Source organism: Hyaena hyaena, unplaced genomic scaffold (assembly GCF_003009895.1).
Source record: "Hyaena hyaena isolate Hyena2069 unplaced genomic scaffold, ASM300989v1 scaffold_543, whole genome shotgun sequence".
Classification (NCBI taxonomy): domain Eukaryota; kingdom Metazoa; phylum Chordata; class Mammalia; order Carnivora; family Hyaenidae; genus Hyaena; species Hyaena hyaena.
This window is the reverse complement of record NW_024081173.1, coordinates 494,479-507,651: the sequence shown is the minus strand read 5'-3', so window position 1 is coordinate 507,651 and position 13,173 is coordinate 494,479. Positions and strand designations below refer to the sequence as shown.

Below are 13,173 nucleotides of genomic sequence, written 5' to 3'. Positions count from 1 at the left end.
ACCATTATAGAAAAACAAGAAGCTGAAAAAAAAGAGACAAACTGATCCAGGAACAGGAAAGAAGAATTCGAGAGCTCAGCGATACGGTCAAACGCAACAATATCCGTATCATAGGAATCCCAGAAGAGGAAGAGAGAGGGAAAGGTGCTGAAGGAGTCCTGGAACAAATTATAGCAGAGAACTTCCCCGACCTGGGGAAGGAAGTAAATGTGGAAGTACAAGAGGCTCAGAGGACTCCCCTCAGACGTAACCTGAATCGATCTTCTGCACGACATATCATAGTGAAAATGGCCAAATACAAGGACAAAGAGAGAATTTTGAAAGCAGCTAGGGAGAAAAGGGCCCTAACATACAAAGGGAAACCTATCAGAGTGGTGACAGACCTATCTACTGAAACTTGGCAGGCTAGAAAGGAATGGCAGGAAATCTTCAATGTGATGAACAGTAAAAATATGCAGCCAAGAATCCTCTATCCAGCAAGCCTGTCATTCAAAATAGAAGGAGAGATAAAAACCTTTCCAAATAAACAGAAATTGAAAGAATTTGTCACCACGAAGCCAGCCCTACAAGAAATCCTGAGGGGGATGCTCTGAAGGAAAGGTTGCAAGGAACAAAGATACCAGAGACACCACCACAAACATGAACCCTACAAAAGATACAAAGACTCTAAACCCACATATTTCAATAATAACACTGAATGTAAATGGGCTGAATGCTCCAATCAAAAGACATAGGGTAGCAGAATGGATTAAAAAACAAAATCCATCAATATGCTGTCTACAAGAAACTCATTTTAGACGGGAAGATACCTTCAGATTAAAAGTAAGGGGATGGAGAAATATATATCATGCTACAGGAAATCAAAAGAAAGCCGGAGTAGCGATACTTATATCAGACAAACTGGACTTTAAATTAAAGACAATCACAAGAGATGAAGAAGGGCACTACATAATAATTACAGGGTCCATCCATCAGGAAGAACTAACAATCATAAATGTCTACGCACCGAATATGGGAGCACCTAAATATCTAAAACAATTAATCACAAACAGAAACAAGCTTATAGATAAGAATGTGCTAATAGCAGGGGACTTTAATACTCCGCTTACAGCAATGGATAGGTCAACCAGACAGAAAATCACTAAAGAAATAATGGACTTGAAAGACACATTGGACCAGATGGATCTGACGGATATATTTAGAACTTTACATCCTGAGGCCAGGGAATTTACTTTCTTCTCAAGTGCGCATGGCACATTCTCCAAGATAGATCACATACTGGGACATAAAGCAGCCCTCAATAAATATAAAAGAATAGAGATCATACCATGCACACTGTCAGATCACAATGCTTTGAAACTTGAAATCAATTACAGGAAGAAGTCTGGAAAACCGCCAAAAACATGGAGGTTAAAGAACACCCTTCTAAAGAATGAATGGGCCAATCAGGCAATTAGAGAGGAAATTAAAAAATATATGGAAACAAATGAAAATGAAAACACAACAATTCAAAATCTATGGGATGCGGCCAAGGCAGTCCTAAGAGGAAAGTACATTGCTCTCCAGGCCTATTTCAAGAGATTAGAAAAAGCACAAGTCCAAAATCTAACAGCTCACCTAAAGGAGCTAGAGGCAGAGCAACAAGAACGCCCTAAACCCAGTAGAAGAAGAGAAATAGTAAAAATTAGAGCAGAAATAAACAACATAGAGACCAAAGAAACAATTGAACAGATCAATGAAACCAAGAGTTGGTTTTTTGAAAAAGTAAACAAAATTGACAAACCTCTAGCCAGGCTTATCAAAAAGAAAAGAGAGAGCACCCAAATAGACAAAATTATGAATGAAAATGGACTTATTACAACCAACCCCTCAGAAATACAAGCAATTATCAGGGAATACTATGAAAAATTATATGCCAACAAATTGGACAACTTAGAAGAAATGGACAAATTCCTAAACACACACTCACTACCAAAATTCACACGGGAAGAAATAGAAAACCTGAACAGACCCATAACGAGTGAAGAAATCGAATCAGTGATCAAAAATCTCCCAACAAATAAGAGCCCTGGACCTGATGGTTTCCCTGGGGAATTCTACCAGACATTTAAAACAGAATTAATCCCAATTCTTCTCAAGCTATTCCAAAAAATAGAAGTCGAAGGAAAACTCCCGGACTCATTTTATGAAGCCAGCATCACTCTGATTCCCAAGCCAGACAGAGATCCAACAAAAAAAGAGAACTATAGGCCAATATCCTTGATGAATACGGATGCAAAAATTCTCAACAAGATCCTTGCAAATCGAATCCAGCAGCATATCAAAAGAATCATCCACCAAGATCAAGTGGGATTCATTCCTGGGTTACAGGGCTGGTTCAACATTCGCAAATCAATCAATGTGATCCATCATATCAATAAAAGAAAAGATAAAAACCATATGATCCTGTCAATAGATGCAGAAAAAGCATTTGACAAAATACAGCATCCCTTCTTAATAAAGACTCTCGAGAAAGTTGGGATAGAAGGAACCTACTTAAACATCATCAAAGCCATCTATGAGAAGCCTTCAGCTAACATCATCCTCAACGGGGAAAAACTGAGAGCTTTCCCCCTGAGATCAGGAACACGACAGGGATGTCCACTCTCACCACTGTTGTTTAACATAGTGCTGGAAGTCCTAGCATCAGCCATCAGACAACAAAAGGAAATCAAAGGCATCAGAATTGGCAAAGAGGAAGTCAAACTTTCACTCTTCGCAGATGACATGATACTCTACATAGAAAACCCGACAGACTCCACCAGAAGCCTACTAGAACTGATCCAAGAATTCAGCCAAGTTGCAGGGTACAAAATCAACGTACAGAAATCGGTTGCATTTTTATACACCAATAATGAAGCAACAGAAAGAGAAATCAAGAAACTGATCCCATTCACAATTGCACAAAAAACCATAAAATACCTCGGAATAAACCTAACCAAGGATACAAGAGATCTGTATGATGAAAACTATAGAAAACTTATGAAGGAAATTGAAGAAGACACAAAGAAATGGAAAAACATTCCATGCTCATGGATAGGAAGAATAAATATAGTTAAGATGTCATTACTACCTAAAGCACTCTACACATTCAATGCAATTCCAATCAAAATTGCACCAGCATACTTCTCAAAACTAGAACAAACTATCCAAAAATTTGTATGGAACCACAAAAGACCCCGAATAGCCAAAGTAATACTGAAAAATAAAACCAAAACGGGAGGTATCACCATCCCAGACTTCAGCCTCTACTACAAAGCTGTCATCCTCAAGACAGTATGGTATTGGCACAAAAACAGACACATAGACCAATGGAACAGAATTGAGAACTCAGAAGTGGACCCAAAAGTATACAGCCAACTGATCTTTGACAAAGCAGGAAAGAATATCCAATGGAAAAAAGACAGCCTTTTTAACAGATGGTGTTGGGAGAACTGGACAGCAACATGCAGAAGAATGAAACTAGATCATTTTCTCACACCATGCACAAAAATCAACTCAAAATGGATAAAGGACCTGAACGTGAGACAGGAAACTATCAACACCCTAGAGGAGAAAGCAGGAAACAACCTCCTTGACCTCCACCGCAGCAACTTCTTACTTGACACATCCCCAAAAGCAAGGGAATCAAGAGCAAAAATAAACTGTTGGGACCTCATCAAGATTAAAAGCTTCTGCACAGCCAAGGAAACAACCCAGAAAATTAATAGGCAACCAACGGAATGGGAAAAGATAGTTGCAAATGACATATCAGATAAAGGGTTAATATCCAGAATCTATAAGGAACTCACCAAACTCCACGCCCGAAAAACAAACAACCCAGTGAAGAAATGGGCAGAAGATATGAACAGACACTTCTCCAAAGAGGACATCCAGATGGCCAACAGACACATGAAACGATGCTCAGCATCCCTCCTCATCAGGGAAATACAAATCAAAACCACACTGAGATACCACCTCACGCCAGTCAGAGTGGCTAAAATGAGTACATCAGAGAACTCTGGATGCTGGCGAGGATGTGGAGAAACGGGCACCCTCCTACACTGTTGGTGGGAATGTAAACTGGTGCAGCCCCTCTGGAAAACAGTGTGGAGCTTCCTCAGGAAATTAAGAATAGAACTCCCCTAGGACCCTGCAATAGCACTGCTAGGAATTTACCCAAGGGATACAGAAATGCTGATGCATAGGAGCACATGTACCCCAATGTTCATAGCAGCACTCTCCACAATAGCTAAAACATGGAAAGAGCCTAAATGTCCATCAACGGACGAATGGATCAAGATGTGGTTTATACCATGGAATACTACATGGAAATGAGAAAGAATGAAATCTGGCCATGTGCAGCAACATGGATGGACCTTGAGGGTGTTATGCTGAGTGAAATAAGTCAGGCAGAGAAGGACAAATATCATATGTTTGCATGTATAGGAGGATTAGGAGGAACTTAACTGAGGAACAAGGGAGAGAAGAAGGGGGGAAATGGTGGGGGAAGGGGAGAGAGGCAAACCATGAGAGACTCTTGAATGCTGACAAAAACTGAGGACTGATGGATGTGGAGGGGAGGGGGGATGAGCACTGGATGTTATGTGGAAACTAATTTGACAATAAACTATTTGTAAAAAAAAGAATGTGGAGTATGGTATTAGCTGTTATTTCTATTTAATCAGGTGCTATTTTTTTAAATGTTTTATTCATTTCTAGGAGACAGAGACAGCGTGAGCAGAGGAGGGTCAGAGAGAGAGGGAGTCACAGACTGAAACAGGCTCCAGGCTCTGAGCTGGCAGTCAGCACAGAGCCGGATGCAGGGCTCGAACCCACGAACCGTGAGATCATGACCTAAGTGAAAGTCGGACGCTTAACCAACTAAGCCCCCCAGGTGCTTCTCAGGTGCTATTTTTTAACTGTCAATTCTCTGCCTCTAATACAGAGAAAATTGCAGTCACCTAATGGTAATACAGTGCCAAATACATGGTTTTACTTATATTGTAGTTTGACAGTTCTATACCATACATATGAAAGCGGTTTTCTAAGCAACTTGGCAATATTATGTGTTAGCTGGCAGTTAAAGATTATTTGTTGAATGAAATGTGGCATGATTCTTTGACAGTATAGAATACCAACAATAGTATGATGACTAGCTTTATAAAATACGTCCTAAATGCTTTCCGTGTGTCCTTGAGAAGAAGGGACTGTTCTCCCCCATTTCACAGACTGCACTCAGAGTTGTGTTCATAACTTTATTATTCCATGGGTTCTGCTGAGGTTGGGCGAGGAGCTTAAGAGTCTATTCTTTTCGAAAAGCTCCCCAAATGATTTTAATTGGAGTGAGTGCTCTAGGAAAGTTCTTCTCAAACTTTGAGTCATGGACAGCACCACTTGGGATCTTGTGTAACTATAGAACCATATAGTAGGTTTGGGTGGGGGGAGAGCTTGGGAATCTGCATTTCTAACATCTTTCAGGTGATGCAGACCTTTCTGGTCCTCAGGCCACATTTTGAGTAAACACCCTCTTGTAGTGCTTGGAAAAATGGGAAGAGTTTATATTTGTCCCAAAGAAATCATTTGCTATAGGGAAAACAGAGACAGTAATCATCGAATGGAGTCCTGGTAGTCTGTTGGTTAAGATTTTGCATCCTAATGAACATGGTCTGGTAGGTGCCTTTGCTAAAGTCCTTAGTTTCTTAAACTTGCATTGTTGGGTTTTGAAGAATCTCCCCATTCTCAAAAGGGAATTTATATTTTGTGTTTGAGAAAATAATGGACGTAGGCATGTATTCCAGATGACCGTCTTGCAAGAGTACTTCCATGTGGTTTGGGCACCAAAGGATTCCTTCCCTATTAAAACAGTTACCTTTGATTGAGGGATTCTGAAAGTACGGTCTCTGAAGTGCTAAATTCCCAAGATTGGGAAATCCTTAAATAGTGTCTTCTCCAAATAATTTGCTCTAAAGGAAACCCTCTGAGGTTCACAGTGAATTTGAGTAAGCCACTTGACTTGCCACCTTACTCAATATCTCTAAAATGGGGGGACTGGATCCAAGTGATCTGAGGACCTTTTCTGCCTCAAATTCTAGAATTGATTTTTCTTTTGGGGGACAAGGTTAAAAGCATATGGTAGTTATTTTAATTGGACATTAACATCAAATTTGAAAGCAAACCAGGAAAAAACTTTCATCTACCCTGAAGTGAGCTGTTGTCCTCCCCCGTTGTTAATGGTTGGGAAATTTAACATTTTAGAGCTTTTGCTTTTGTGCCCGTTGAACCTTATTTCACTGTGAATTAGGCTGCCTATCTAGCCCTATCAGACAATGACTGATCAAATCCACTCAGTCACAAAATTAAATGTGATTAGTCAATAGAGACTGTTTTGTTCAGAATGAATTGAGGTAGGGGAGGGGGAAATGGACGATGGGCATTGAGAAGGGCATTTGTTGGGATGAGCACTGGGTGTTGCATGTAAGTGATGAATCATGGGAATCAGCGCTGAAATTAAGAGCACACTGAATACAACACTGTATGTTAGCCAACTTGACAATAATTTATATTCAAATTTTTAAAATTTAAAAAGAATAACCTCTCTTGAAATGAAATAGGATGTATAATTTTTATATCCACAGGAAAAAATTTTGATAGTCAGTGGAAGGTAGGAAGGAGAATAAAGTGAAGCAAAGAGAAGATGAAAATAAAAGTGAAATAGGATGTTCCACATAAGCTCAAAGAATAATTAGCATAAATGCATGAGGGCTAAATTAATCAAGGCAGGTTGTTCCTTGGATGGAAACAAAATGCTATATTATTTATAAGTACATTTAAAAAGACACAGTCTAATGATATGGGGATCCCCGCAAGCTCAATGTTTGGTTGAAGTGATTGGAAAGACTGCCATGGTAAATCTGAAGAAACAAGGAAAGGGAAAAACCAAAGAGGAAACAAACATAAGTGCAGAAAATAAGCAGTAATAGAGATAATAAAAGCAAAGAACCAAAAAAAAAAAAAAAAACAAAAAACAAAAGCAAACCCAAAAACAAGTTCTTTGAAACTTAATCGGTTAGATGTAATTTTAGGACGACTAATAAAAGTATATATACATCATGAATAGGTAAGGTAAATGATTATGAATTACATTTCAATCTGTTAAAAAGAATGTGGGTTTTTACCAATAAAAATCATTTTAGGTGAAAAAAATAATTTGGGCTAAATTTAGCTTAAAAAATTTGATGCAAGAAATAAACCCTGTAATCAGTAACCATTAAATAAATTGTAATGCATATCAAAACAATCTTTCCTGTGATATTAAAATAGGCCTAGACAGTTTGACAGGTAGTTCTATTTAAGTCTCAAGGAACAGAAAACGCTTGTTTATAAAACTTCTTAAAGAACAGAGAAAAGCCAACCTATAAGTTTGATTCCTTTTTTAGACAAAAATCAGGTTAGAAAATACTGGCTAACTCTACATAGGACGTTAAAAACACTAAGATTCAAATCCAGCAGCATATTAAAAAGTAATTGTGACTAAGCTTAAGTTTTCATAAAGGTGAAAGGATGTTTTAGCATTTTAAAAAAGTGTTACTGTAATTTATCACGTTAATGACAATGACATTGTTGTGTGGTCAATGACAAAGGAAAAAGTTAATAAATCTAAGTTTGTTTTTCTTTTCTAATTGGAATTAGCCCTTAGCCGACTTAAAATAGATACATATGTTTTTTAGCTTTATAAAGCCTTTGTACTAAAAATGTATGGCAGAAATAATTCCTAGTGGATTTATACTCAAAGATTTAAACTCATTCCTTTTAAGGTTGTGAATAAGTCCAGGATGACTGTGTTACTTCTGCCTTTCAACACATTACGGATACCAAACCAGTGCAGCAAGATTAAAAAAAAAAAAAAAAAGACAATAAGCACAAAAATAGAAAGATTGAAGCGAGGGAGGTAATTGTCATTATTTCTAAAGAAAATCATTTATATAGGAAACCAAAAAGAATCAGCAGAAATTATTAGTAGCAATACAAGGGTTCAGCTAGGTTGCCAGCTTGGAAAAGCAACATATAAAAATCAATAGCTTTCCTCTGTATTGGGAATAACCAATTATAAACTATGATGATGAGAAGATATCATTTATAATAGTGACATAAACTAAAAGCTATCTAGGAATAAATCTCAGAAAGAATTCATAAAACATATAAGGGAAATTTAAAACCCTATTACATGAGTTTTATTATGGTATTATAGAATATAAAAGCAGCATTCATAAATGGATTGATTGAATATTATGAAGGTGTTGCATTTCCTCCATTAAAATTTAAATTCAGTGTAATTCCAATCAACATCTGAGAAATAATTTTCTTCATGGGGCAGACTTGAGTCTAAAATTTATATGGGAGAATAAAGATAAAGAAGGATCCTTTTTTAATTTTTTTTTCTTTACAAGGCATTAACTTTATACAACAGAAGTTGGCAAACTACAGCCCACAAGCCTAGTCCAGGCTACTGCCTCTTCTTATGAATAAAGTTTTATTGGGACACAGCCACATCCATTTATTCTGCATTATCTTTGACTGCTTTTATACTGCTATAACAGGGTTGAGTGGTTAGAACAGAATGTGTGACTGGCTGAATCTGGCCTTTTATTTATTTTTCCTTTAATATTTTATCATCAGGTTGGTTCCCAGTGCTCATCCCAACAAGTGCCCTCCTCCATGCCCATCACTCCCCTTTTTCTCTCCCCCACCCCCATCAGCCCTCAGTTTGTTCTCGGCATTCAAGAGTCTCTCATGGTTTGCCTCCCTCCCTCTCCCCAACTATTTTCCCCTTCTTCTCCTGCATTGTCTTCCATTAAGTTCCTCCTAATCCACCTAATGTGCAAACATAGAGTATCTGTCCTTCTCTGCCTGACTTACTTCGCTCAGCATAACACCCTCAAGTTGCATTCATGTTGCTACACATGGCCAGATTTCATTCTTTCTCATTACCATGTAGTATTCCATTGTATAGATAAACCACATCTTCTTGATCTATTCATCAGTTGATGGGCACTTACACTCTTTCCATGTTTTGGCTATGGTTGAGAGTGCTGCTATGAACATTGGGGTCCATGTGTCCCTATGCATCAGCACTCCTGTATCCCTTGGGTAAATTCCTAGCAGTGCTATTGCTGGGTCATAGAGGAGTTCTATTGTTAATTTTTTGAGGAACCTCCACACTGTTTTCCAGAGGGGCTGCACTGAATCTAGCCCTTTAGGGAAAAAATTTGGCACCCCTGTTTTTCAGCATCTGGCGTAGAATCAGAATATCGTGACTGCAGACTCTTTACTTTGCACATAAGGGAATTTGGTGTGACCATTCCCAGCAATTGGTGCTAGGAAATTGTTTCACAAGAGGAAAAAATTAAAACATTTCCATATTTCATACCAGAAGCAAAGTTCCAAGTGGATTAAATACCTAACTGTTAAGAGTGAACCTATAAAGCTGATAGACAAAAACTTAATATGTTTTGGTAATCTTCTAGTGGAGATGGGTTTGTTCCATAAGATTGACAGAGCACAAGCCATGAAAAGAAAATGGATGAGTACATCAGAATGAATCCTTTTTATTTAATGGATCAAATGATAAGAAAACTAACAGATGGTGAAAACATAATTGCCATGTTTGATAGACTAAGTAGGATCAATATTTAAATATACAGGAGACTCTGAAAAATCAGAAAATAGAAGGGAGAAAACCACTACGAAAGGGCCAAGTATGGATTGGCAATTCAAGAAGGAGAAATATGCACTTACACATATCACCCTGGAGACAAAGTAAAATTAAGGGATTCCATTTTGCCTATCATACCAATAAAAGCTAGCTAATCGGATACTCTCCAGTGCTGGCAAGGATGTGAGTAAATAGAAGTCTGCACATATTGCTTATGGGAATGCAAACTGGTGCCTCTATTTTAGAAAATCTAAATATTAAAACCAAATAATGGGACTCTAGCCCAGATACCCAGGGAAATCTATGTAAGGGTGGTCATCTGTGATATTTGGGGTTCAAGATTGGAGAAAATCTAGTTCTTCAGCATTAGAGGGACAAATAAGGAAAATTATAGTGTAATCCAGTGAGAGGGAATAACTAATGGGAAAGAGTGAATTCCATCAACATAGAAGATGAATGAGTCTCTAAAACAGTGTTGAGGAAAAAAAAGAAGGCAGAATGACATTTAATGCATGATAGGATTTACATACAAGATAGAAAAAACATGCAGGAGCCCTATGTATATTTGACATGACAATATACATATGTAAAAATACATATAATATATGTAAAATACAATATATATTATGTACATATAATTGAAATATAAATGATGTATATATTAGGATTATAAACAATACATTAATAATGAAAAAGTGAAGCTCTGTGGTTGAAAGAATGGAGCTGAGCATAGAGGATAAAGAAGAAATGATGAGAAAACTGAAAACCAGATGAAGAGCCTTTCAGAGACTCCTAGTAGGGGCTCATCAACTAGAACCTGTGCTGAAGCCAATTCTGGACAATCGTCCTTTACAAATTCTGGGTTCATTACTCCTTACAGCATTGTTAGATCCAGCTTCTCAAACAATGTCACCAGGCATAGGTCTCTCTGTCTTGGCTCTGCCCACCTCTCTGGATGTCAGGTGGACCCTTTTTAGTGTAACTTATAGTTGTTTGGGTTCATGTGGTAGCAGACTGGCAACTCAACAGAAAGAAAGTTCTTTCCCTGTAGCATCAGCAGTAATCTTCTTGTGGATCTCCTTTCTTTCAGTGGCTCATTTTTTTTGTCCTCTGTCCACTTTTGAACCAGCCATGTGACAGAAGCCCAAGGATGCCTGGATCATTTTCCTGTCCCTGGAGAGTCAGGCAGTGGGAATAACCCCACAAACAGAATATAGTGGGGCTATTACCCAAATAAAAATTTGGGTGGTATGGCCAGAAATAGACAGTAGATGCTGGACAGGCAACCCCATGCCCTCCCCCTCTTACAACCAAAAACCAAATAAGAATAATGATAATAAGACACGAAGAGCTGCAGTGGAGTTGAATCAATGCTGTTTGCAGAATGACTGAAGTGAATTGCCATGTTGTGTTAGAAAACCCAGGAGAAATGGAAAAAGGTTAACTCTGAATATCTGAAGTACTGCCTCTTGCATGATACTTCTTTCATCTGGCCCCAAGGCATAAATTCATGGCAAACAAATAGAGTTGGTAGGAAGGACAGCTATGTAATGGCTGGAATTGATTGTCTTAGAAGCAATGAATAGTGAACTTCCCATCACTGGGTATATTCAAGCATAGGCTAGCCAGTCAGTTGGCCCCGATTCTGTAGGCAAGGACCCAAGGATTGGGAGAATAGTTGGGTTTGATCATGGTTCTCAATCCTTTGGACAGCTTATTCAAGCATAGATTGCTAGGTGCTTTCCCACCCAGAGTTCCTAGTTTGGTGGGTCCAGAGTAGGAATTCAGAATTTATATTTCTAATTAGTCTCCAGGTATCGCTGGTCCAGGAAACACACCCTGAGAACCAGTGGGTACCTCAATTTTAAATATCCTTACTGGCCTTTCATTTTTATTAGCTGGTTGTAAATGTTCTGAAAACCAGTATTTATATCTTTGAGGCAAACCTTCCATTTTGTGTCTTTGTCCCTGAAATGTGTTTGGTTCTCGCTATATGGGTATTTCTATATGACAGTAGATGGCATTTGCATGGCCCTCTCTATCCTTTGAGTCCTTGAGAACATGAGGATCATTAAACACTTGTACATTTGTTGATATGCTTTGCAAAATCGTCAACCATATACTGACATTGTCTTTTTGTGATCTTCTTTCTGGTTTGCCATGGGCTGATCTATTCTCACAGATTTATAGTGGGTAGTTTCTGAATTGGAAAATGAGTGGTTTCCCAAAGAGGGTCTTAGGTACTTAGAAAGGAACGCTGCGATGCATACTTATAGGACTGATGGAAAATCATTACTTGGTACCCAAATGCCAAGTGCCAAATACTGATTCATTCGTCTTTCACTCTCTTGGCTTTCCCCTCAAAAGAAAATAGGAAACATTTCACACCTGCATTAACCGGGAGTCGTTCTCATCTTGCACTCTGTTTTGCCGTTTCTTTTTTCTCAGAAATTTCCCCTTCAATTTTGGAATTCTTACCAGAAGAGTTCTTTGGAAGTGCTCCTGTTTTTGTAGTTGTAGGTGAGGTCAAATGGTGTTTGTACTTTGTGTACATTGCTTTTACGTAAATAGAGATAAAACCATTTAAGAAAAGCATTTAAGAATTAACTGGTTTATAGTCCATTCTTACCAATTAAAAATTTCAGCTTAGCAAAGATGAGGAAATGAATGGATGGAAATAACCTGACAGGTGGAACCTAGTAAATTTGGGTTAAGGGGACAACTTGATGTACAGAGGGATTTAAGAAGACTTTGTTGTCCATGTGCAAGGTACTGCTTAAAAACAGTCAAGGCAACACTGGATAAGGAGAAGAGCCTATTTGAGGAGGACTTGCCAAGAATCCTTCTTAGTAGACATGAAATGGGGAACAGCTTCAATGGTTACTACTTTGCAACTAAGAATCTGTAGTATTGCAACTTGCTTTCTTTAGAGTTGCGTATAATCTGAGTTTCTCATGTCAATTTTATATATGCTCATTTCCTAAATCTTGTCTTTCAGGCTTCAGCTGTGAAGAAATGTCATTCAGATTTGGCCAACACCTCATCAAGCCCTCTGTGGTTTTTCTCAAAACGGAACTGTCCTTTGCTCTTGTGAACAGGAAACCTGTGGTACCGGGACGTATCCTTTTGTTTTGTTTTAAGACAGGAAAAATAAAAAGCGTCTGAACTTAACAGACCAAAGGATTACAGCCTTGGCCTCCAGTGTCGGTCTGAAAAAGAAAACAAGGGCTCCGCCTTCCTCCCCCTTTGGAGAAACCAGGTAAGACGTTGCATTTATTCCAAATCCAGTTGGTGGCACCAGTAATATGCTTGATCAATGTTGCAGAACTTTCTGAAAAGAGTTGCTTAGCAACTGTGGCTTTGGAGGTGAATTTTTACTTGACCTTTTCAATATAGTAGCTGTGTAAATAAATAGGTGCTCCTAAAGTGGGCCCAATGAA

The 13,173-nt window shown here is 38.3% G+C and overlaps 1 protein-coding gene across 1 annotated transcript in view; it reads left to right on the top strand.

The window, feature by feature from the left end:
- The window catches only part of FHIT (fragile histidine triad diadenosine triphosphatase), a gene marked incomplete at its 3' end in the record, with an annotated part of 793,119 nt that overhangs the window by 286,640 nt on the left and 493,306 nt on the right, over positions 1-13,173 (top strand). Inside the window, exon 3 of the mRNA XM_039255698.1 lies at positions 12,732-12,851. Coding sequence (XP_039111629.1) covers positions 12,749-12,851 — 103 coding nt within the window. The remainder of the gene's footprint in view (positions 1-12,731; positions 12,852-13,173) is intronic.